Source organism: Siphateles boraxobius, unplaced genomic scaffold, assembly GCF_051911475.1.
Source record: "Siphateles boraxobius isolate OS27281-9 unplaced genomic scaffold, OSU_SipBor_1 66, whole genome shotgun sequence".
NCBI lineage: Eukaryota > Metazoa > Chordata > Actinopteri > Cypriniformes > Leuciscidae > Siphateles > Siphateles boraxobius.
In genome coordinates, this window is record NW_027509193.1 from 5,208,658 (window position 1) to 5,235,560 (window position 26,903).

General features: G+C 39.3%; 1 protein-coding gene across 2 annotated transcripts in view; it reads right to left on the minus strand.

The window, feature by feature from the left end:
- adgrl1a (adhesion G protein-coupled receptor L1a) overlaps positions 1–26,903 on the minus strand; it is a 174,092-nt gene that overhangs the window by 58,819 nt on the left and 88,370 nt on the right. For both annotated transcript variants that reach the window (XM_077211749.1, XM_077211748.1), the window contains exons 3-4: positions 11,555–11,768; positions 7,985–8,094 (exon numbers count right to left, since the gene is read on the minus strand). In XM_077211749.1, coding sequence (XP_077067864.1) covers positions 7,985–8,094; positions 11,555–11,768 — 324 coding nt within the window. The remainder of the gene's footprint in view (positions 1–7,984; positions 8,095–11,554; positions 11,769–26,903) is intronic.

Genomic DNA, 26,903 nt, shown 5'->3' on the forward strand with positions numbered 1-26,903 from the left:
ACAGTAGGAAAATCTGGTTTCAAATGGAAACTTTTATCTACATGTTGTCATATAATATGAGCAACCACTCAATATCAACACTACAGTACACATAATACAGAGTCAGTTCTCAGTTCGTTTTGAATGAGTCATTTTGACCGATTCATTAAATTTATAGGCCACAAAATCAAAACAGTATCATTTTTTTATATTGTGACACTGCAGTCACGTAAAATATACTGACAGTGTATTTTACAGTAGCATAGTGTTAAGTCTGCTTCAGCAGAACAAAAACAGATTAAACCAAATGTCATGAAATGGCCTCATCATTTGTTGCTAGTATTTTTCATGTAAAACTGAAACAGAAATTTCCACACCCTAAATGTGACAAATCATCACTAATGCAATTTTTATATAAAAAAAAAAAAAAGCCGACAGAGACGTCCCTCTGTGTGTGTGATTTCATCTCTTGTTTAACAGGGTGATGCAATCGGACAAGACCATTATGCACTGGTCTTTGCATGAAGGAACAAGTGCTCTCTCTTCTCTGTACAGATGCCTCAACAATGGTGATTCATATGAGACTTCATTGAGGGGCTGTGGCATATTTGAGTCATAATAAAATAGTTTTCCCCCTTGATCCAGAGAGAAAGAGAGTGAGAATGACAGAAGCACAAAGACAGAACGATAGATGGAGCACAATAGATAGATAGATAGATAGATGGATAGATAGATGGATAGATAGATAGATAGATAGATAGATAGATAGATAGATAAATAGATAGATAGATAGATAGATAGATAGATAGATAGATAGATAGATAGATAGATAGATAGATAGATAGAATAGAACGGATAGATAGATAGATAGATAGATAGATAGACAGATAGACAGATAGATAGAAATAGTGAATAGAATGGATAGATATATACATATAAATAGTATATAGGACAGATAGATAGACAAATAGATAGATAGATAGATAGATAGACAGATAGATAGATAGATAGATAGATAGATAGATAGATAGATAGATAGATAGATAGATAGATAGATAGATAGATAGATAGATAGATAGAATGGATAGATAGATATAATAGAACGGATGGATGGATGGATGGATGGATGGATGGATGGATGGATGGATAGATAGATAGATAGAATAGAATTGATAGATAGAATAGAACGGATAGATAGATAGATAGATAGATAGATAGATAGATAGATAGATAGACAGATAGATAGAAATAGTGAATAGAATGGATAGATATATACATATAAATAGTATATAGGACAGATAGATAGACAAATAGATAGATAGATAGATAGATAGATAGATAGATAGATAGATAGATAGATAGATAGATAGATAGATAGATAGATAGATAGATAGATAGATAGATAGAATGGATAGATAGATATAATAGAACGGATGGATGGATGGATGGATGGATGGATGGATGGATGGATGTATAGATAGATAGATAGATAGATAGAATAGAATTGATAGATAGAATAGAACGGATAGATAGATAGATAGATAGATAGATAGATAGATAGATAGAAATAGTGAATAGAATGGATAGATATATACATATAAATAGTATATAGGACAGAAAGATAGACAAATATATAGATAGATAGATAGATAGATAGATAGATAGATAGATAGATAGATAGATAGATAGATAGATAGATAGATAGATAGATAGATAGATAGATAGATATAATAGAACGGATGGATGGATAGATAGATAGAATAGAACGGATGGATAGATAGATAGATAGATAGATAGATAGATAGATAGATCGATCGATAGATAGATACCGCAGGAACATTTCCTCATAAGGCTATGATGAAAATGTGGTAAGAAGGAGAAAAGAAAAGTGTTAGTTGACTAATTCATGTCTCCTCTTCCACCTGTAAAGAAAAAGACACGCACATCCACACGATCACACAAACATAAACACTCGCGCATTAGAAACATGTCAAGCGCTCATGCATGCAGATTCATTGTGATAGTTTCAGTGGCTTCCTGCTTCTGGCTGTCATTGTGAACAAGTACGGTGGCCCTTGAGCCCCCTCAGCCCAGCGGTCTCAGCAATGATATCAATTACTCATGTGATAATTAGAGGAGCTAATGAACACACACCTGAGGAGCACAGCAAGAAGATGATGCGTGCTTTGCATATAGCCACCAGAGCGTGTCTCCGCGCTAATATTTTTTCTTTGGCATCAAGAGGTGGATTTGGAGACACACCCAGCAGCAAACTGTTTGCTCATGTGACTCCACGAACATTCATGAGATTCACGAATAATGTAGGCCTAATACATATTAATAACTCAGCTGCAGTGGTTTCAAAGCTCTCCGTCTCTCTCTCTCCAAATTACACCAAAAAACCTAGTGCTCATATATATATATATATATATATATATATATATACTCCCAATGTTTAACACTTTCTGAAGAGTTTGGGCTGGAATACCATTAAAATATTTTCTCGCACATTTACATCCTTAAAAAAAAGGATTTATGAGGCCAAAATAAAACAAGCAAATAGACTCAGGATATGCACTGAATATAAACAACCGCATTTTCTTTTCTTAGGTTCTGGTGAAGGAATGCAATCATATAGCGGCATGGCATGCTGCTGGCTATGTGTATAACATTATGTGGAGTACAATGTGTGAAAGTATTTGGATACTTCAGCCACGGTCATAATGTATGACTGACATTGTATTACATATAAAACCAAATGGCATGCAAGCCAGAACAAATGTATTTCCTTGTGATTATCAAACATTAGTTGATTATGTTTATAGTTAAACATTTTGAGTAAATGTAAAAAAAAATAAAAAATAATTTTGGTCTCCAAAATTCAAAAGTCTCCCTGTGGTGAAAATCAAGTTTTTAAAGTTTTTTATATGTCTATGTATTGTTTTTAATATGATTTAATACAAACCATGTACAAATTTATTTTAAAATGAACACCATTGCTGAGTATTTTCTCCTTAAAACTGCAGTGAACCAAAGATAGTCTTAAAACACGGTTTGAAATCAACGAGTGGATCTCTGAGCTGGTGGAGCGGGAATAATTTGCATATTATTAGAAGCATGTATCCTAAATGAGGCAAGGGTGTAGAGTTACATTCAAGCTATTTTAAGGCATGAAGATTTTTTTTCAAGGAAAAAAAAAACGTTTAAATATGTAATTTTGGTGATCAAATGTGAGTTTTAAGGGATACAATTATTGACTACAGGGTTTAAGTAATTATGAGTTATGATTATCCAATGGCAAATTTCAAACACACACACACACAAATAAAAATCAAACAGAATCAAATAGAACACTGGCATCATATAAAATGATTACATTACACGCTATAATTGTTCATTATATTCATAAAATTACAGTCATACAAATACATAATGCCATGTTTATGTAGTTCTTTCAACAAAATGTGTTACATTTTGATAATTATTATTATTCAACTATAATAAAAGTAATAATAACAATGAGTTTGATCTAAAAAAAACATCAATGATATTAAATATGGTTTACTTTCTTAGCATAGAGAGTTGACAAGCCACCCACTCCACTTTTTTTGGCACGAAGAGCAATGCCAAAATAAATGATTAATGTCTGTTTGCAAGGACGTGAACAGCAGAGAGTAATTGTCATCTTGTAATTACGGTCATTCTGGCATGACGTGACCACGACGTTACTCTTAAAGTACCGATCGATGAACTGACAGAGTGATAAGCTGAGCGTGTGATGCCTTATTGTTAAGACTAACTTAAGACGCCGTACCTTTAAATGCATCTAATTGCCTTTTCTTGACCTGACTAAGTTTATCAGATAAACTAGCGCGAGTATCAAGTGCGTGCGGTCTTGTTATATAATACAAAACGACACCGGACACCGAGGAAAAGATGCCAACCGACTCGACTAAACAGATTTCTGCCGCAGGAGCGAATGAGGACGTATTACAGAGGTTGTCGATGCATTAATGCTTCTTGGCCGACATGGCCTCAGGCTGTGTGGAGTTCGAGCGAGTCTCCGCTGACTGAGTCAGGCGCTGCTGGTTTGTCTTTATGGGGCGCTGCCCGTTTGTCATTTCCTCTGAGACATTGAGCTCTGTGGATATAAGGGCCAGAAAGTTTGACTCCTGCTGGCACTCAGCAGCCGACTTTGACATGCTGGCTACAGTCGCAGTTGTGTGTGAGCATTTGGGTGTGTGTGTGTGTGTGTGTGTGTTGGTGAGCGTACTGACTCTGCGCTTAAATGTATGAGCGTGTGTGCGAGAGTGTAAGACAGTTTGGCTGAATCTGTCGCCGTTCTGTCTCGGGTGGCTGTTATCATGGGAGTTGTGTCACTTACACACAAACAGGAGTCTGTCAGATGCGCCGCAAGCCAAGCTACGTCCTTAAACGCAGTAGCCCTTCCTTACATATTAAATAAACAAACAAATGGACATGTGTCAGTGATAAACACGGAACGTGTTCTCCAGCAGCCGTGAAAGATGGGGCATTATCAGAGCAATTAGCCGCAGTAAATTCAATTAATCTTGACAAATCTCCACAGAGGCCCGTGCGATGCCACCATCCCCCGGTAATTAAAAATGGCCGAATTGGTTCGGCGTTCGAGGGGCGTGAAGTCTGGATATAATTGAGGCGCGTTTCTATTTATTCCATCACGCTAGCCAACAACATGTGGAGCCCGGAGAGGAGCGGAGGAAAGGAGCGGAGCGTGTCCCTTCCGTGCCCACGGTCTCTCAAGGGAGACGAGGCTGACGGAGGATTCCGATAATTGGCTGTTCTTTGTCACTTCAGACAGCGACAACTTTTTATCATGGTGGAATCAGGTCCCAATTTTCCTCACCTTTCTATTCCTCAAACACCATAAACAAAGTCTTTTTTAAAAATAGGAGATAAAATGCAAGTCAGCAGCTAGTTAGTCACGCATCCTCTCACCTCTGCGCACGGCGCTATTTCAAACCAGCAATCCTAGAGATGGCAACTGGAGGAAGCAACAGAAAAACAAGAGGAAAATAACTGTGACAGGCTAAATGAAGCAGTGAGCAGAGACGTGAGGCGTGCAAGTGTTTCAGCTGTGACTCAACTGCATGCGGCTCGCCAACATATGTCATGCTAACGCACCGACTGGCCTGCCTTACACACTTACTCCATCAGAAACAATGAAATAGCTATTGGAAAGAATCTAACCTACTATAAAGAGAAAGGCTGTCACCAGAACATATAGAATGGGTGTGCATTTAATTTTTTTAATGGGGAGAGAACTTTTTGTTATTATCTATAAAACAGATATTCACCAAATCAATAACATTCCGTATTTAGCCTAATATAAATTAAGCATAGCGTCAGTTCTGGCAGGTCACGTTAGTCAAGCTTGCATCAGCTGACTCTCAGCTGATCCACATCTACCTATAGGAACGTCTATCACTGTATATATATATATATATATATATATATATAAGCTCGTCAGTATCATCAGCAGCTATCGCATAACAATCGCGTTTCTCAGGAGCTATTACCCTCCTCCATCCCCAGCTCCTCCTCTCGCCAGTCAGGATTTGGCATTCTGATTCCCTTTCAATCAGACTAAAATTCTCTAATTATGTTATACATTAAAATTAATTAATGATATCTGCAATACACTCATGTTGGTTTTGTTCTCTGTACCCTAAGGGGGGTTATTGCTGCTGTCCCTGCTCTTATCCAGGCTTGCCCAGAACAGAACCATATCGCCAATCCTAACTGTATGTTGATTGTCAATCGTATTTGACGATAGTGGTCCTTACAGAACTGAAATAAACCAATTTCTATATTAAAACAACACCAAAACATTAAATATCAATTTTCTGGTCATACGCGGAGGATGAACCAACACAATGAGGATATGCGTCCCCTTTAAAAACATTTACTAAATGCAGGATTTGGCATTGTTGAAAACGCACAAAGAGCGCTCATTTTATTAACATTAAAAAGCGGTTATACGACTTCATTGCGATCTCACGCTCCGTTATAATCAGTGAAGCTGATGCACAATGAATGTCTAATTTACATAACCGATTGTTATGACGAGAGGATTTGCGCGTGGGTAGAACTCATTCACTGTGCCCCCAACCCTTCTGCCCCCCTTGGCGACGGGCCTAAAACAGACCAAAGACAGGAAATACATATATTTATTTTTTGTCCTATTCCTTTCATGCTCTTAGGGTTAGAGTTTGTTTTAGGGTTAGTGATGTGTAATTAAAAGTAATTGAGATTGACAGAGATTATGCATAATTTACTGTTATTGCTATAGCAAGTTCATGTAACTATGTCACCTTAAAACAAAGTGTTAATACAGTTAAAATATGAAATAACATTGAGTTTTTGAGAGAGAGGGAGAGACTAGCCGCTGCCTCAAAGGAAAACCTGAGTCTTGCTAAGCACCCGAAAGAGGAAAGCAAGGAAGAGTATTTGCACTCAGTGTTTTGATGTGTTTGTGTAGAAGCGGATTGAGGATTATGGTCGCTGGCCAAACGTGGTCAAAAGAGTGTGGGCTGAAGAGTCCCGTTCATTCTGTACAAATGTGTGTGTGTGTGAGAGAGAGAGTTTGAGAGCTTTAAAAGATAAATGCTCAACTCTTCTGGGCGCCTCCCGAAACCTGCAAAAGAAAGAGAAAGAGACAGAAAAAGGGGAAGTGATGGTGGTGATCGAATAAAAGCATGTCAAAAAAAAAAGGCTAAAGAGCGTGTGTGTACGAGACAAAAAAAAAGAGAAAGCAGCAGGTGATTCCAAAGATAAACGAAGAACAAAAGCAAAAAAATAAGCGAGTGAAACAAAGGACCGGACGAGAAAATAAAAATGTCAGAAGAGTGATTACGAATGAGAGGAGCACACGAAGAAAGCAGAACGCTGAAAGAGAGAAAAAAGAGAAAGGAGGATTAGTGAGCAGAATGAACTGGCGGGTTGTAGTCCATCCTCTTTATTTCCTGTGGGAAGAGCAGAGAAACTGACCCTGGGATTATAGATTAGAGTTAATAACCCCCTTCCCGCTCACAGTAAAACCCATTAACTTCCCCCCCTAAACCAAACTACACACCTAAAGCCCCACAGACCCACCCTCCGCTGAATCACGGCCCCGTCTGGACCACCTGCACACATAAAGTCAGCGCTCATGAGGGGGAGGAGGGGGGTATCGTCTGACGGGAGATTTTCACATGAGTCCAGCTCTGGAAACACGTTGGAGTCGGCGTTCGCTTGCTCGAAATTTCACACCTGCCTCTCATTCGCGAGTGAAACAGCGCCACAGAAAGCCGAACGTTGCCATGGGAATATTAGCATGTGTGCGACTTTGGGTCGTGCTGTCTGAAATAAATTTGAGGCTTGTGTTAACATTCCAATTGTGCGAGGCACACACACCTCTCTCTCGCAGCCTCGTCGCGGCCCAATTTTCATTTTGATTGTCTGTCAGAGGGGAGGTAAAGGTGTTTAATGCCAGATAAAGCACCCTCTGGGTCATTTTGTTGCTGTGTGAGGCTGTGCACGAGTGTGTTTGTGTGCTTATGAGCGCCAATAAAGGCTGAGTCTGCACAGCGCTGGGGATATCGAATGCTTATCTGCCCCGGTTTGTGTGTTTGTTTGTGTACGGAGTACCTCCCCAATGTGAAAATCTCCCTCAGCCTCTGGAACGTCGCACTGCCGATGGAAAAAAAAAGTGGTTTAAAGTGTGAGAGAGAGAGAGAGTGTGTGCGTGCGAGTGTAAGAAAGAGAGAGAGAACGGAGAGGATGTGTGTGTGCGTGAAGGAGAGAACGCACTCGTGAGTGTGTGTGTGCATGACTGAGCATGAGTGAGTGAGTGTGTGTGTGTGGATGGCAGTAGCTGGTTGAGGGGGCGAGGTTTAGGTGGGGTGGGGTTGGGGAGGTGAAGGGGCGGGACAGGAGAGGTGAGGGGGTGGGGCTGTTGGGATGGAGTGTCTGCATGGTTACTCACTGTATGGCACACATTCATACTGGATCTCCAGGTACTTGTAGGTTCCTGGACAGGGGTCAGGAAAAACATCAGACCCAGCCACCACCACACACTGAGTCCGATTATTACACCTGAGAAGACCAGAGAGAGAGAAAGAAAGAAGCAAAGTCAAGGATCATTCCATCAGTCAACACTATACACACAAACACACACAAATTATTGAACTGCTTTGACTTTTTAAAAATTCGTTTATATACACTGCTGTTCAAAAGTTTGAGAGTCTCTTCTGCTCACTCATCAGGATCACGTGACACTGAAGACTGGAGTAATGATGCTGAAAATTCAAATATATTCAAATGGAAAACAGGTTTTTTAAATTGTAATAATATTTTAAAATATTACTGTTTTCTTTGTTTTTTGTAATTATAATTATAATATATATGTATATATATATATATATATATATATATATATATATATATATATAAGAAATTACACTGAGATTGTTTGTGATGATCAGAATGTGTATAGGTGTGTGTGTGTGTGTGTGTGTGTGTGTGTGTGTGTGTGTGTGTGTGTGTGTGTGTGTGTGTGTGTGTGTGTGTGTGTGTGTGTGTGTGTGTGTGTGTGTGTGTGTGTGTGTGTGTGTGTGAATGATAAATGATCAAAAACTAAAAGCACCTAAATTAAATGTTAATCTACTGTATTTTAATTTGCATAATTTATCTATCAGTGGTCTTCAAACTTTATAATGTAATGTAATGCAATATAATATTCATGATTTCATAATTTCTGAAGCATCATGTAACACTGAAGCTGGAGTAATGATGCAGAAAATGCAGCTTTGCATCACAGGAATAAATCAGATTTTAATATATATATAAAATTGAAAAAAGTCAATTTAAATTGTAATTGTTTTTCACAATATTAACGTTTTTACTGCATTTTCATTGATCAAACAAATGCAGTCTTCATTAGAGACTTTAAAATATCATACCTTAAAAAAAATCCTAACGACCCCATACATTGTTAACAGTAGTGCACAAATAGTGATAGTAAACGAAGAACACACCATTGCTAAACAAAATGATATATGTGTATATATATATATATATATATATGTGTATATATATATATATATATATATATATATATATATATATATATACACACACACATCTGCATCTGTTTTCTTACATATTTATTTGATATTTGGATTTTTTTTTCTAATTGATTAATTTTTAGGTTCATTATGTCATATATATATATATATATATATATATATTCACTTTAATTAATTTGAAATAATGAACCTAAAAATTAATCAATTAGAAAAAAAAATCTAAATAGCAAATAAATATGTAAGAAAACAGATTTATACTTTATATACTGTAACAACAGTAGATTTTTTATTAAGGCTGGCAAACAGCTAAAGCTAAGGCTGGCAAACAGAAACCGTAGAAGTAACCTAAAATATCCTAATTTACATAACGTGCAATGACTTTTACAGGAACATAAACATACATTAAACATTAATTTACAGCTATTTCCTGAATTATTACGATCAAACACAGTTGAAATCTCTTGACCCCCCATTCGGATCATTACACAACATTAATAAGTCAGAGATGCACATAATACATCTTCAGGAAATCTAATAACCGCAAGTTTGCAGAGGTTTGTAGAATTAAATCTTTATTCTAGGATGATATATCAATGTATGTATATATGTCCAAAGTCTTTTTTACAAGTCTGATAGCTTGGAAAAGTAATGTCACACCTCTCATCAACAAGATGCATGATTTAAGGTGTCATTCATGTTAGTAGGTGAGACATAGGCTACATGTTAAAATGTAATACTTAATAGGGGTTTGCTCAAATGTCTAGTTCTAAGTATGAGGTAATAATTTCTCAGTATAGGTGTGATCATGTGTCAGACAGCGTCAGTTGAAGCGGTGCAGAGGCAACAGACTATTCCTCCACTTCAAACCTACTTAGAGCTATATTGCCTTGAACTAAAGCAGATAAATGTGTGAATGCAGAGTTGTTATTGCTATGAAATGCAAACACAGATCTAGCACGGTAAAGATTTATTCTCCCTCAAACAGATGCAGAGACACTTCTCTTTTCAAATCCCTCTCTATATCCCCTCATCATCTCTACTAGTACAGCACCATTCCCAGTCCAATCCCTCTCTCAATCTACTCATCCCTCCCACGTGCCTTCTCTGTTCCTTTTCTTTCTCTCACTCTCTCTCTCTCCATTACAAGGCTGATGGATAGCTAGAATAGGGAATCATTGATCTCGTCTCCGAGGAAGCAAATGCTGAGCACAGACAGTGACTGGAACTGCAGGCGACACACATTCACACACACACACACACACACACACACACACACACACACACACACACACACACACACACACACACACACACACACACACACACACACACACACACACACACACACACACACACACACACACACACACACATACGCACACGCACACACACAAACGCACACACACACACCCACACACACACACACACACACACACACTCAACACAACGTTTATGCTCACATTATTCAAACACACGCTAAACAGTCACTTAACCACTCAACCATATCAATACACTCTGGAATACACAGTGCATGCAAACAAAACAGTGACATGAACAGTCAGAGTAATTTGTAACATTTATACCACCCTCTCTCTCCCATGCAGTGTTAATCTCTTCAACAAAGTTACAGACAAAAATACTGTAACAAAGACGAGACCAAAATTATGCATCGTGATGATAATGACATGATTTTAATTTCAACATTCTGCTGATGATAATATACAGGATTGGGATCGGTAGGATTTTTTAAATGTGTCTTATGTTCAAGGCTGCATTTATTTGATCTAAAATAGAGGATTGCAGTTATATTGTGAAATATTATTACAATTTAAAACATTATTACAATTTTCTATTATAATATATTTTGAAATGCAATATATTCCTGTGATCAACGCTTCATTTTCAGCAAAATGACTCCAGTCTTCAGTGTCACATGATACTTCAGAAATCATTTGATGCTCAAGAAACTTAAAATAAATTTTTCTTTTGGTGGAAATTGTGACAAATTTATTTCAGGTTTCTTTCATGAACAGAAATTTCAAAACAAGAGTGTTTATTTGAAACATAAACCTTTTGCAACATTATGAATGACTTTACTTTCACTTTTGATCAACTATCCTTGCTGAATAAACTGTATTCACAGGCAGATGCAAAATGTGTGGGGAAAATTTAATGCATCCTTGCTGAACAAAATTATTATTATTATTATTATTTAAATATATTTATATACACTTTTGAATGGCAGTATAATATAACGTATAAATTGTTATACATTTTTCAAAATGTTTGATTTTTTTCCCAGTTTTACACATTTTTGTAATTTTGTATATTATAATCAGCTGATATGTGATCATTTTTAGCTGTCATTTATTCAGAGGTAAATTAGAAAAATGAATTATGACTTTTCATCAAAAGACAAAAACTATGACAAAAATAGACACTGTAAAATTAACCCCGCTTCCATGTACCTTAGTGACATGATCTTGAAGGCGTCTGGCAGGTAACACTGTACATTCTCCATCTGAAAGGGGTCGGCGTCACAGATCTTGTCGTCCGTGCGACCGTAGTTGGCTGTCTCGATCATGATGACATCACTGCCGGGGCAGCGGAGCTCGATGGGGTAACCCTCGCATGCCAACTCCCTCCGCATCAGACCAAATGGCATTGCAGAGCGACTTAACGCTACATGAAGAGAGAGAAACGCACATTTAGTATGAACTGTTCAAGTCGACACTTATCACTGTTCACAACCCATTTCACTTCTATAATTTGGCACATTTCAGAGTAAAATTTTACAGTGAGACATGATGTTATACATTTGAATTGATCGAATCGTGAAAAGGGGATGTTACATAGGTGGATAGAAAGGATGGGTTTATAAAGTAAGAGGAAACTCTATTTTAGAGCAAGAAATGTTTACAGAAACACGTTAAAAAATAAACAGGGTCAACTATGACTTCATGTTGATTTTAAAATCTTAAAATAAGCCTAACACTTGCATGGGTTATTGATGTAATTAGCAGGTCATGAAGTTACCTGTTAATTAGGAATAACTCTTGGCATTACAGCATATGGAACTGTTTATTACAGCAAACCTTTATTACCCACACACATAAAAAATAAAAAAAATCTAAAAAGAGAAAATAGATTATACAAAATGGGAAGAGAAGTGATCAGAAGAATGGACGAGGGTTTTTCACAGCCAGTGATCATATTTCCAGACTTCGTAGTCCTAAGGAGCAAACTATTTACCCTCTCACTCAAGCAAACTGTGAGAGTTACGTACACACTCTGTTAACTTCCTCCCACTCCACACAGCTCTCCGCCGGGTGCCATCCGCCACCCTAATGCAAGGCTCGAGAATAGAAAAGCAGCTCCCATGTGGCCTAATCGCTTCGGGAGCAAATAACCAAACACCTGAGCAGAACCAAGAGGAGAGAAGCGACCCCAGACGCACCACCGACCCTTTCTTCCCACACATGGCATCTGCCATTTACACTCAATTTAAGAGAGCGAGAGAGAGACGTTAAGAGGGCTGTAGGTGCTGTAGGGTTAATCATTGTGCCTGGCTGAGAGGGGCCCAGAGTGGAATACTTTATCTGAACAAGAGCTTTCAAAGAGTTTGAAGATCCAGCCATGTAAAATGGCCGCCGGCCACCTCCACTCACAGAAGGACAAAAACCAGGCAACGGAGCTCTCCGTGGTGCTGACAAATAGAGAGGAGGGACATGTGGAGCTGTCCATTGTGCTGAAAGATGAGGGGGTGGATCTGACCCACAGAGTGCTATGCACAGGAAAAAACTGATCAATGAAGCACTCAGTACTCCTGAAATTCATTCCTTCAGCTCTTGCAGCTTCAAAGACTTTGCAATCAAATAGTGGGAGCATTTTCACAAAAAAGCAGACAACTCGAAAACCTGCTTAGTCGATGCATGCTCTTGTAAGTAACAGTAATCTGCAGGCTCTGTTGTACGGACAATCGGAACAAGTACATCCATTCAGCTTAGGACATAAAATTGCCTTTTCTTTGCGCAAGAGACGGAGGACCAAAACGTAAAGTTCTCTTGGTTTTGAGCTACCCCTTTTCAATCCAAGGTCAATGTGAAAGTCAGATGTTATGTAAAGCTGCACAGGTTCCAAAGAGTGCTGTTTTCTGCAAATGTCAACCATTCATCCCAGATGCTTGTGACTCTCTAAGCTGTTTTCCCACTCAACGTCCTGTAATCCTTGTCCTGTTCCCTTTTACTCCCTGAACACTTACGTACGTGAACATGCGTAACTGCATCATAGATCACACAGCCATGTAGCCGTCAGACCGGCTCGCCACAGCAAGTCAGCGATGGGATGGATGAAGTAATCTTGCCGTAGAATGTGTAGGTTTGAGGGTTCTGACCAGTTCAGACGATTGGGAGATTTGCCGTAGGTAAACATACTTCATACAAGGCTGTTCTGGTGTACATTCACTCCCTTGTGCCCACATGACACACACACATATATAAAGAAGCAAAGTGGGATTAGAGTGTGCCAGCATGCAGTCTTGTTTCCGCAGCTTTCCCATGGAGCAAACACATAGCTCCATACTGCTGGTCACTGATTAAACCATTACTCTGGGCTCGGCACTGCCTCACCACAGGAGGCCAATCACACAGCCAACCAATCACCCACCCACCCACATGTTCATATAGTTTCAGCAGGCCGGTCCGTCTCACACTGCACGTTGCCATCCCGCAAGCAAGGCCAAATGCGTCAGCCCAATAATTTCTCCTTTCTATCTGCCCGTATCTCCAACTCTAACCACCCAGTTATCTCCGAAACTCGACTACGGCCACTGGATTAATAGGCTCATTCCCTCATTTATGAGTGTATTCTGCTCCCACAGACATTATCTCAGATCGGAAGGGGAAATTGGACTGAGGGGAATAATCTTCATAATCCGAATTAAAACGAAAGTCTAGAGCTAAAGGATGGAACCCATTTAAAAGATAGGATAGTTATATTTTCATTTTGTCTTTTTGATATAAGCAGGTCTAAAGACGATTAGTGAAATGACCTTGGGTAAGTAAATATCTGAAAGAGAATTATCTAGGAAATCTTTGTTCAGGGTCAGTTTTTGGGATGTGTAATTGGAATGTGTATGGGTCGGAGATGTGGCCTGCCAGGTAGTGCACATGCTCTAGCATGCTGATTATGTGTGGGTAACTGAATGGGAAACTTCCAAATGCTACCACAAGTTAGGGTAGGGTCCTACCCAAAGTAAGGGTATTTGAGATGCGTAGTTTATCTAGTGTGAGGACTGGTATTCTCAAACCGGTATTAGGGCTTGCACAAGTATGTAATTTTAGTAGTCGACCAGTGATCCAGAAACAGCTGATTAGTTAATGACTCAATGTTTACCTATGTAAAAGTCACATCGTCTGGCGGGCTGAGTGTTTTCCTCACAATTGAAATTATGTGGGGGAGAAATCAAAGGTTGTGTAACCCCTCAGGTCCCACTTGCCCCGCTCTGTGTGGGCCTCGAGCCCGGGTCTCTGGCATGGGAGGCAGGCGCTCTAACAAGGAGGTTTACCTGCACAGCTCTCACTAGCTGGCCTCCGTTACACTTGCAATGTCTTGATAAATGGCATATGAATGTGCAAAAAAAACAATCTAGTGCATGGGTCCTCAACCCTGGTCCTCGAGGTCCACTTTCCTGCAGAGTTTATCTCCAACCTAGATTAAATCCACTTACCTGTAAATGTCTAGTAATCCTGAAGACCTTGAAGATCTAGTTCAGGTGTGTTTGATTAGGGTTGGAGCAAACTGCAGGAAACTGGACCTTTAGGGGGCAGAGTGGATAAACCCTGATCTAGTGCATCATAAATGAGGATCTCAATTAGGGCGACAGTTATTTTCTCCCAATTCTAATCACAGTTCATCTTATAAGTCCGCCTTGCAGTTTACTTACAGCATGCTTTGTGAATGCAAATTGCTCACTGTATTTTCACATTCTCATAATTCCGAATATATTTGGTCGTAACAGAATGGCATTCAAAACAAATGAAAAGCAAATAAATCACGTCACAGTTTGTGGACAGAGGAATTCTCCTCCTGCTGTCATCAGTGCCACTGCACAAGCACATGTGATGTGCGACTGGACTACACAAACATCGGCTAGTCCTAGAACTAACTGACTGCTCAGTACAATCCTTGTAATGGAGCAGATAGTCATAGTCTGATATGTGGTTCTATCAATGAGTATACAATATATGTAGCTGTAACAGATGAATCACTGGTCCTTTGCCTCTAAAGCCCTGGAACTATCTTAACCGACTGTAACAGTCTCTGTAGAAATTGGACTGTCATTCAGTCTCTTTCTCCGGGAATGTTTGTACTTACATAATTATAATATTTTTGACTGTGACTCTTTTATTGAACCACTAAACTTGTAGACTGGTAATGAATGGTAGAATCGGGTGGGGAAGGTAAAAGGGAATGAGGCTAGCAGGAATCCAACTGGCATTGCCTCCATGAGCACCATTCCTCATCAATAATGAAGAGTGACTACAAGTAGCGATAATTACTTAACCACATTTTTCAGTAGTGTCAGGATCTTAGCAGTTTCCAAAATACTGTCACTTTAGCAAGTAGCCATTAACAGGCTATTTCCAGAATAGCGGCGCAGCATGGCACAACGCTGCATCACAGGTTTTTAAAGTCATATTATTTTGCGTAGGCAGCTTTATAACTCAGCGAACTAAGGTAAATCAAACACACTCTTCTTATCAGACCTCTCTCTCTCTCTCTCTCTCTCTCTCTCTCTCTCTCTCTCTCTCTCTCTCTCTCTCTCTCTCTCTGTCATATTAGAGTCTGGTTAATTTTAGAGGATCAGTTCACTCTTTCACAATTTCAATAAAATGGTTAAGTAACTGGGTATTGCTGTTTTTGACCAGTCTGTATTAATTTTTCTGTATGTAAATGTAATGTTTTTGTGAAAGATTTGTTTTAAATTTGCCTTAAAACCTACCTTGTGAAAAGTACTACATTTTAGCATACTTTGTAATTTGCAATAAATAATTTGAAATAACTTTGAAATAATATACTGTAAAAAATATATATATACTTAAATGTGAAATAAATGTAATGTTTGCAGATACTTAACTGCACATTATTTACAATTACCGGTACATAAAAATGTATAATATTTTAAAATTATATTTATAACAATTAGCTGAACTTAAAAGTGCTTTTTTAACTCACTTATGTAGGACTTACATATTTTTAAGTAATTTCATAATTAGTGTACTTAAATTGTCTTTGAAATATGGTTAAAGTGTATTGTCAAATTTATTGACAAGCATTAAATAGTAAACAAAAATATCCTTTCATGTAATTTGTATTGAAACTTTTGAATATATTTGTAATTATACATTAATGATGAATTTTTAATTTAGTATATTTAAAATAATTGTAATATGAAATAACACTAAAGTACAAATTATAATCAAGCACTTTTCAATTTAAAATGCAATACAAAAACATTTCATTTGAGATAATTACAAAGTGCACTTAAAAAGGTACTTAAGTGTGGTACTTTTTAAATACACTTAAGTGGCCGTTTAATAATATTATATGATTTGCAAGTTCTACAGGTTTACTTAAAAAAAACTTACTTCTAAGATACACACTACAAGCACACATTCAATTGAATTAAGTGCACTACATAAGATGTTTCTATTTTTTCATTGTAACTGGTCATATAGCTAACTATTTTTTTTTTATAAACTGTAGCTTCATTTAATCTACAGACTTTAAGACGCGTAGCTTGTATGACAGGCTACAGTTAAAGCACCTTCCTCAACATTACCTGTAAGCCACTCCCTCTGACTTTATAAATATAATACACTGCATGAAATGGAAACATCATTTCGATATCACCATCTTTCATTCAAAAACCATCTATGCATGGACACCGCATGCAACCTAATTTTCCCCTATCAACAGGTCTTTCCGCTCCATATTCATATACTTCCCCCTTGAATGATTTTTCCAACACATTTCTTTTCCTCTTGTTCCCTCCCACCATCCTAAGTGAAGTGAAAGAAAGAGTGGCGAGAAATGAAGACATGTCACTGCGGGGCAGCTGGTGTGAAGAAACTAGGGCTGGTGCTGCCATAATAGGAGCTGTATACTAATTCAGAACAGTGGAGACGAGTGATTGGATTTGACTCATTATCCAAATGCAGTAATTAAAGCCTCGGGGAGGTTTAGAGAGCAGAGAAGAGAGGCTGTGCCCTCAGTCTTGAACACACACACACACACACACACTCACACACTGACCGACACAGACAGACAAGGACACGGACAGAGTTAGACAGGACAGGCAAGACGCAAATGGAGTGAGACAGTTGAAAAGAAGGGTGCAATGAACTCAGCAGGGAAAAATAAATGGAGACACTCGTATCTAGTATTGTAGATGGTCAAATATGCCATTGATTGGCTCATTAAAGGTCCAATGGGTTCCAACACTATTCCAAGAACTTCACAATTACTCAGGAGCCAATAGAAATGAGGAGAAAAAGGGAACCACATAACAGTGAGTACGTTTACATGCACACCACTACACTGATAACTACCAAAAATCAGTTCTTTGAAATAATCTGATTTACATGCAAATCAATAACCCGGCAATGCAAGTAAAACGTGTTTACAAGACCGTATAAAAAACAACAACAGGTTATTCCCAGGTGGTGACATCGAGACATCATTTCACTCAGAGTATTCTATATTTATTATGTGAGTTCTGATGTTAAAAAAACCCCGTTAAAAACCCCAGAGAATTTCAACAACATTCTACAACTGCACAACTTGTCCTTGGGCTGCAAGAGATGAGAACACATTTTTTATATTTCTTGGGTCAAGAAAAAGTCTGAGCTTGTGATATATTTCTCTTCCCCTACCGCAAAACACTCGCTGTGGATGGATGTGCTTAAATCTGCCGTATAAGGACACTTTCCTATCACATATGCGCACGTTAAGGTGTTTAAATGCCGGGCAAAATTGGGGTAATTGCCAAAAATCGAGCTCTGTCGATCGATTTATTATACATTCACAACCTCTCTCCAATAGCCTCATGGGATAGTAAAGTGTCCATACTATATATTATGCATATTCAGATCCTAAAAAGTCTGCAAGGGTACACTCTACAATATAATTTCCTGTTTTTTATTATCATTATAAAAGCTAATAAAAAATATAATATATTTAAATTAGTATATATATATTAATTGAAAAAATTAAACAACATTTACATATATAAAAAAATCATACAAGAATTAGAAAGAGATAGAATACAATTGTCTTCTAATGATGTGTGATACATTAGCGCTTAGATCATTCATTTGTCACATGAGTCCTCTATGCTTTGCTCTATGACAAGGCACGATTGCCACTAATTAATCTTAATAATTAATCTGCCGGTGAACTCAAAAAGCTGTAAATCAATCAAGTCAATCAATTGAATTGAGCTTAAAATACCTGATTATCAGTGCTGCCTATCAATTAATGAAGCAATGATTGATTAAGCAATTAGGAGCTCTAACAGTGAAGAAGGTTGTGAGGGATAAAGATACTGCAGGGTTGAGTGTGGATGCCATCAGCTTCTTCTTCTTCTTCCTCTATCAGTGCATCTCCATGCGCCACTTAATCACTCAGATGCTCATTAGCACAGAGCTCAAGCTTTGGAAACGGCACCATTAGAGCCGGCATGGGTGCCACGCCAGCACTACCACTGTGATGTGAAGAGTTCAGAGAGTGGACCAGTGCCCACATGTCAGCAAGTTTGGCCTCTCTAAAATTAGTTGTATATGACCAAACAATTCTAATTAGTGCAGTTCTTGCAAGTCTGTTTAAATGGCCAAATACATTTTTTTTGTATACAACATTACTTTCAGTTGAGCATTCAGTAACTATCTATTCCAAGGCTGTAGCGATTACAGTAACTAAAACAACTGTATTTTAGTAAAACATTAATATTAGGGCTGTCAATTACAAATTGCTTAAATTATATGTTGATTAATAATTCAAAATATACAACTAATCATACATCAATATACCGGTAATTGCTTCCTATAGGAATATAATTGAAGACATTATATTACTGTGCAATTGAATATCACTGAGCATAAGCCTATCAGTGATCTACGAATTTAATCAAGTTTGTCAATCTAAATTGAGTTTTACTAATTTAAATGTAGTTTGACTCTCAAACTCAATGCATAATCACACATCATGTCTTTAGCATTTATTAAATAATATCTTTTCTTAACATGTTTTTAACATGCACTGCCATGGATTTGATAGCATTTCTGCACAGTTATTGTGACAGGTGTTTATACAACAATGTAACTCTTTCACATGTACGTTTGAAATATATTTTTTTAAGGCAACTGTTATTTTAGAATGTATCACCTTAATATTTCCATGGTGACAGATCAAGCTTGTCAAATGATACTTCACAGCCACAATAGCGTTGGTTCCGGAAGTATTTTTTCCCATTAATTTCTCCCATAGGGATCTAATATGATCTTCTTAAAGAGTTATAAGCCACAAACCAAGCCAATCAGCTATTGTCACGTGTCTGTCCTTTCTCGTATTGCACATGGGTGTCTTTGTTATGTTGGGCCATGTGCTCTTGTCATTGTTTGATCCCTCCCCCTCGTTACCTGATTAGTGTTTGAGTTCTTCCACCTGTTCCCTCTTGATTTGTTCCCTATTTAAGTCTCTTCTTGTTTGCTGTCTTGGTCGGATCTTTGTCTTATGTTACCCCTGTTCCTTGTGATGGTCTTCGTGTTCTTGGTCAGTGTTTGTTCTAGTCCAGTTCTGTTTTATGTTTCATTGATTATGTTTTCCCCCTTGTGGGTTTTTGCTTTGTGTTTTTGTTTTCATTTGTTAATAAATATCCTTTTACTGCACTTGAGTCCTCTTCTCCACTTTTTGTAAATTGGATCGTGACAGCTATGACGTGAATCACAACACTACAAACTTTGATTTGAAGCAAAAAATTAATTTTTTTTGAAAATCTGACAAAAGTACCAGGTACAAGATGAATGATAATTCTATCATCATTTACTTACCCTCAAGTTGTTTCAAACCTGTATGTCTTCTGCTGAACACAAAAGAAGATATTTTGAAGAATATGGGTAGCCAAACAGTTGATGGATTTTTAAGTGAACTATTCCTTCAATGGCTTTAGCGAGGGAAATAGCTACAATCCCATCACCAATCATCAACATATTTGTTGATCCTGGAACAACATTCACAATTAACCAATCAGATTTGAGGGACAAGTTTACAACCAGGGTTAGGTCCTTCTACATCAGTGTTATTCACCTATCATTTCCCTCTGATTTTAGGACGAAGTTATGGGTAGGGTTAGGTTTACAGGTAGGGATAGGGTTAGGACTACATTTTCGGACAGGAATGTTGTTCCAGAATCAATAAAATATGTTGATCCAGGACCATGTCTTCGCAAAATCACTGTGATCTTCATGGTAACCGTGGTAACCGAGCGCTAGGCTCGTTAATCTCTGGCTCAGTGCCAGTCAAAGCAGACTTTAGCAGTTTATAATTATAGCTAATTTAGCAGTTAATCACATGACAGACTAAAGGGTGAAAATATTTTTGTGAAGAGACGGAGCTAGAAAGCACCTTAGCAAGTCCCTGGCTACCAGGCTGAAGGTCACTTTGTGTCTCTCCTCCCCAATCGACGTCTGTTTCTCTCTCTACAGTCCGTCCCAAGCTCTCCGGCTATCACAACCACCCGCACCGAACCCAATTACAGCCCAGCACTGCATCCCACGTCTCACTCACACACCCATGTGTCCACATCACACCACACGCCTCTCCCGGCGCGACACATCACACCCCACACTCAGCGTCTCTGTAGCCTCCATCAGGCTCATGGCCAGGCCGAGAGAGAACGACGACTGGAAAAGCTAGCATTAAGATTAAGACTCGGTCAGAGCGAGAGACTAATGAGAAGGGGACGACCACACAGGGCGTCATGCATTTCCCGTTGAGGACAGGATGTGACTCGCGCAACATGACTGACGCAACACACTTTACTGAACTAAGCTTGTGTTCAAATACATTTACCTCAAACAATGTCTCACCTTGAGCTTAAAGACTTCCTAAGACCAGTGCCTCAGTGTTTTTTTTTTTCCACCCCCATATTGTGAAATATAGCCAGTGAGAGAGAGAAAGAGTAATTCAGGGCACGCTACAGTCTCTGAGTCCCGTGATTTCATTTGCGTAGAGGTAATAAAACTACTTCATAGGGCAAAGGATAAAACCAGCGGCCTAATGCCACCAGAGACTTTGGTTAGTCCAGCCTGTCATAAGCTAATGGCAGCCGCATTATAAACGGATATAAATGGAAACTCAATACTGCCTTCCCTAATCAAAAAGAGGAGAGGGAGGGAGCAAGTAGGCCAAGAGGGGAGAGTGAAGTGTGTAAGTCAAGGAGAAATAAAGTTGGATCCATCAAATCTCCGTCTTTAAATAGAGTTGTTTTTCAACTCTCTAACCCTGAAAGTAAAAGTAGCTGCAACAATGCCACGATGCCTATTCGACACTTGCATTTTCATCTGTAGATGCTATTGATGTAGAGTGAAATCTGTAAGTCATTTGTAAAACATTCTCTGTCTGTTGTCTGAATGACGTTCAGCAGTTTTTATTACATTCATGATATAAATTTGCTCTTTTAAGGGAGTCTATATAAGATTAATTTTGAGCAATGGCTTTTAGAAATGTCTATGTTCTTTCTCCTATTTTGGGGGGAGTGATCAAAATCTTTACTTTGCTAAGAAAATAAATTGTAAAATAAATTGTAAAACAAAATTCAACCGATTGAATGCAGAATCAGTAAGCAGTCGTTTGAATGTGGCTAATAACACCCAGATGTGAATACTACTAGATGAAAGTTATGTTACTTTCACAAATCTCTGTGAATTGTGAAGCACCATTCCCATTTGAAATCATTGGATTTGCAGGGTTCTTTGATGCTGTGTGAGATATTTTCATCCGGTATTTGTACACAAATATGACATAGCAAAACGTTTTTTTTGCACAAAGTATAATGGTGGTCTTAGGTTTTATACTGAATCGCTGTGGAGTTTTTCTAGTACCAATGCCATTGTAAAAATATCCTATGCACTTTTCACTCATAACTAGTTTATTCCAAAACCAAAAATGTCTGATAGAGGGTTACATAAATAAACTCAGTAGCATCCAACAGCCATGCGATCAACCCTGCCTTATATAAAGCATCTTTTCTAGGCCACTGATATGACTCTAGTCATCATCTTATGAGAGTGTACATAATTTGAAATGTCTCTATCAAAAGTAGCCTATTATTTATTTATTTAGGCATAAAACCTATTACTTACTGCACCTATCAAGTTAAAAAAGAAAATGCATCAGAAAATGCACTCTTGCACATACAATCTTGGCGATGCGTGTGTGTTCACAAAAACATCTCTTGTTTACTCCTGTCCCAAATAGCTTTTATGTCCCCTCATTTGGTCACATTTATGTATTTTCTAGTTTTTCTCTTTCTATATGCTTTCTGCCCCATCAGTCTCTCTGTCTGCCTTTGGCTACTGCTGATAATTATTAGATGGTGGTAGGGAATAGGCGTGCAAGCACACACACACACACACACACACACACACACACACACACACACACACACACGCATGCACGCACGCACGCACACACACACACACACACACACACACACACACACACACACACACACACACACACACACACACACACACACACACACACACACACACACACACACACACACAATGACACAAGTACACATCTAAATGCAACATCAGTACATACCAGAACAAAGTGATGACACAATCACACACCGGTGTGAAAACCAGATGTCTCCATAATGCCCATTCCACAGCACACACACACACACACACACACACACACACACACACACACACACACACACACACACACACACACACACACACACACACACACACACACACACACACACACACACACACACACACAAAATGAATAAAAGAAAATGTGCCAGACCAGACAGCAGATAATGCAGGGCTTCAGACATGGCCTCTGTCTCTCATCAGTGGAGACACAGACACACACACACACATAGACACACAGACAGGAGAGAGCAGCATCTTCAAAGGCCCATTTGAAAGAACACACCGCCGCCATTCTCGCTCCCTCCCCCTCCTCCCACACTCCCAATATATATTCAAAGGCCATCCATTAACCTTTCACTCGCAGAGACCTGTCTGTGATCTACTGCTCTCAGCTCACGCTTTGAAGAACATGGCACCACCAACAGCCATGGGAGAGGAGAAGAGAGGAGAGGAGAAACAAGGAGAGGAGAGGAGAGGTGCAATGAGAGGAGAGGTGAGAAGAGAAGAGGAGAGAAGAGAAGAGGAGAAAAAAGGAGAGAAGAAACAAGAAGAGAGGACAGGAGTGAAAAAAATAAAGGAGAGAAGAGGAGTACTGATAGGAGAGGAGAGAAAAGAGAAAAATTAGGAGACGAGAGGAGGAGAGGAGAGAAAAGAAAAGAAAAGGAAAAATTAGCTAGAAGAGGAGAGGAGAGGAGAAGAGAAGAGAAGAGAAAAGAGGAGAAATGAGAGGAGAGGAGAAGAGAGGAGAAACAAGAAGAGAGGAGAGGAGACACGAGAGGAGAGGAGAGAAGAAACGAGAGGAGAGGAGAAGAGAGGAGAGAGGAGAGGAGATGAGATGAGAAACAAGAAGAGGGGAGAGGAGAAACGTGAGGAGATGAGAGGAGAGAAGAAGAGAGGAGAGGAGAAACGAGAGGAAAGGAGAGGAGAATAGAGGAGCAACAAGAGAAGAGGAGAGAAGAGGAGAAAAAAGGAGAGGAGAAACGAGAGAAGAGGACAGGAGTGAAAAAAATAAAGGAGAGAAGAGGAGAGGAGAACAGAGGAGAGTAGAGAAAAAGAGAAAAATGAGGAGACGAGAGGAGAGAAAAGAAAAGGAAAAACTAGCTAGAAGGGAGAAGAGAAGAGAGGGAAATAAGATGGGAGGAGAAGAGAAGAGAGGAGAAACGAGAAGAGAGGAGAGGAGAAGAGAGAAGAAACGAGAGGAGAGGAGAGAAGAAACGAGAGGAGAGGAGAGGAGAAGATAGGAGAGAGGAGAGGAGAGAGAAGAAACGAGAAGAGAGGAGAAACAAGAGGAGAGGAGAAACAAGAGGAGAGGAGAAGAGAGGAGAGGAGAAACGAGAGGAGAGGAGAAGAGAGGAGGGGAGAGGAGAAGAGAGGAGAAACGAGAGGAGAGGAGAAGAGAAACGAGAAGAGAGGAGAGGAGAAGAGAAATGAGAAGAGAAGAGAGGAGAGGAAAAGAGAAGAGAGGAGAAACGAGAGGAGAGTAGAAACGAGAGGAGAGGAGAGGAGAAGAGAGGAGAAAAGAGGAGAGGAGAGGAGAAGAGAGGAGAAGAGAAGAGAGGAGAGGAAAATAAGAGACAAGAAACGAGAGGAAAGGAGAGGAGAAGAGAATAGAAGAGAAGAGAAGAGAAGAGAAGAGAAGAGAAGAGAAGAGAAGAGAAGAGAAGAGAGGATAAGAGAATATAGGAGCGGAGAAAAAAGAGGAGAAATGAGATGAGAAATGAGAGGAGAGGAGAGGAGAGGAGAAGAGAAAGGAGAGGAGAGGAGAAGAGAAATGAGAAGAGAAGAGAGGAGAGGAGAGGAAAAGAGAAGAGAGGAGAAACGAGAGGAGAGGAGAAACGAGAGGTGAGGAGAAACGAGAGGAGAGGAGAAACGAGAGGAGAGGAGAGGAGAAGAGAGGAGAGGAGAAGAGAAGAGAAGAGAAGAGAAGAGGAGAGAGGAAAAGAGAAGAGACGAGAAACGAGAGGAGAGGAGAAGAGAAGAGAAGAGAAGAGAAGAGAAGAGAAGAGAAGAGAAGAGAAGAGAAGAGAGGAAAAGAGAAGAGACGAGAAACGAGAGGAGAGGAGAGGAGAAATGAGAGGAGAGTACAGGAGGAAAGAAATGGGAGGAGAGGATAGGAGAAACAACAGCAGAGGAGAGGAGAACGGAGAGGAGAAGAGAATACAAAAAGACACAAAACAAGGAGAGGAAATAAGAGACATTAGATGAGGTGAGATGATGTACAGAAGGAACGAGGAAACAAGACAAGAAGAGGACAGACAACACTAGGCGGGATGAGGGAAAAAACTAAAAATACAACAAAATGTAAATGTGATAAGATGGAAGGCATTAGAAAACAAGAGGAAGAGAAAGAAAGAGTGGTGCATATGCTGTAGCTAAATATTCTAAAGAGTGGTGTGGATCAACAGCATCACTAGCCTAGAAATCTAGATGCACCCTAGCGGCAGCAAAAATTATTATGCAGCCAGTGTGGTCTAGCAACTCTCCGTTGACTTTCGAGCTGGTCAGGCCAATCAGATCGTGTATAGAGACGGGCTTAACATACTGATGACAGAGTTGCGACGGTTCACTGCTACTTGAAAACAAAGAATGGCTGCTACTTCTGGCGAACAACGGTCCTTTCGATTCCGCTTTGGCCACGACTCTGGAGGATTTGAAGTTAAACTTTCTTTGAAACAAAAACAAAGAACGGCTTTGCTCTGACTCTGACTCCGTCGCTCAGACTACGTCACCTTCTTCGTTGCTCTGGTTGGTTGTAGCGCTATCCTATTGTGTGCAGAGGGAATTTGAAAGACAAACGTTTATCCCGCCCCTCGGATTGCGGCATGCCAATGGAGAGTTCCCAGACTTAACATCTTGATGTGTGTCTGGTATGCCAGGCTACAGCATCCCCCTAAAAGTTAAAATCACAGATTTAAAAATAAATAATATAACACTTTGAGCAAACAGTAAGACTCCCATTTAAACCGCATCTCGGCTCTGATTAAGCACCAGAGCTCTGGCTTTATTTATGCATTAAAATCAGCCAATAAATGCATGAATTCAACCCTGACTGCTTCAAAAGCCCATGAATGCTGCATCCATGCAGCCCAAACAAATTCCTCTCTCATTAAACATTCAGGCTGGAAAGAGCTCGGAGAAAAATAAGGCAAAACAGCTGGTCCTCTAGAGCTGAATGAGAACTCAAGAAGAGGAGGAAAAAGAGAAAGAAAGAGAAAAAAAGTGTGCATGCGCGCACTACAGGACCGCAGGTCTTTCCACAAGAGCAACCATGAAGTGAGGATTTAAGTGTGTGTAAGATGAGGACAGATTGTAGCAGTCAGAGTAGGCACACACACACGCACACACACACACACACACACACACACACACACACACACACACACACACACACACACACACACACACACACACACACACACACACACACACACACACACACACACACACACACACACACACACACACACACTAAATGAAACAGCTATGTCAAGACTTCATCATGCACCATGAGTGGTCAATACACCAGCCCATTAAAGAGGACTAATGTTGTTTCACAGCCTATCTGCACATTTACAAGCAGCACAGGAAGGGCTACTTTGGCTGTCTGTTTACAAGAGGTGTGTGTCTGTGTGTCTTTGAGAGTCTGCTGGCTGAATCTGAGACATGCTCCAGACGAGACATTAATGCAACTCTCGAGTCTCGACAACAAAGTCAAAGGATTTTTTTTTTTTGTGGAAAACTTGTATGCTTTTAAAATTTTTGCAACTACATGTCAACTAACTCTCATTAGAGTATTAGTAGACTGTCTGCTTAATATCTGCAAACTTTATACTGACTATAAGTGACTTTACAACTACATGTCAAC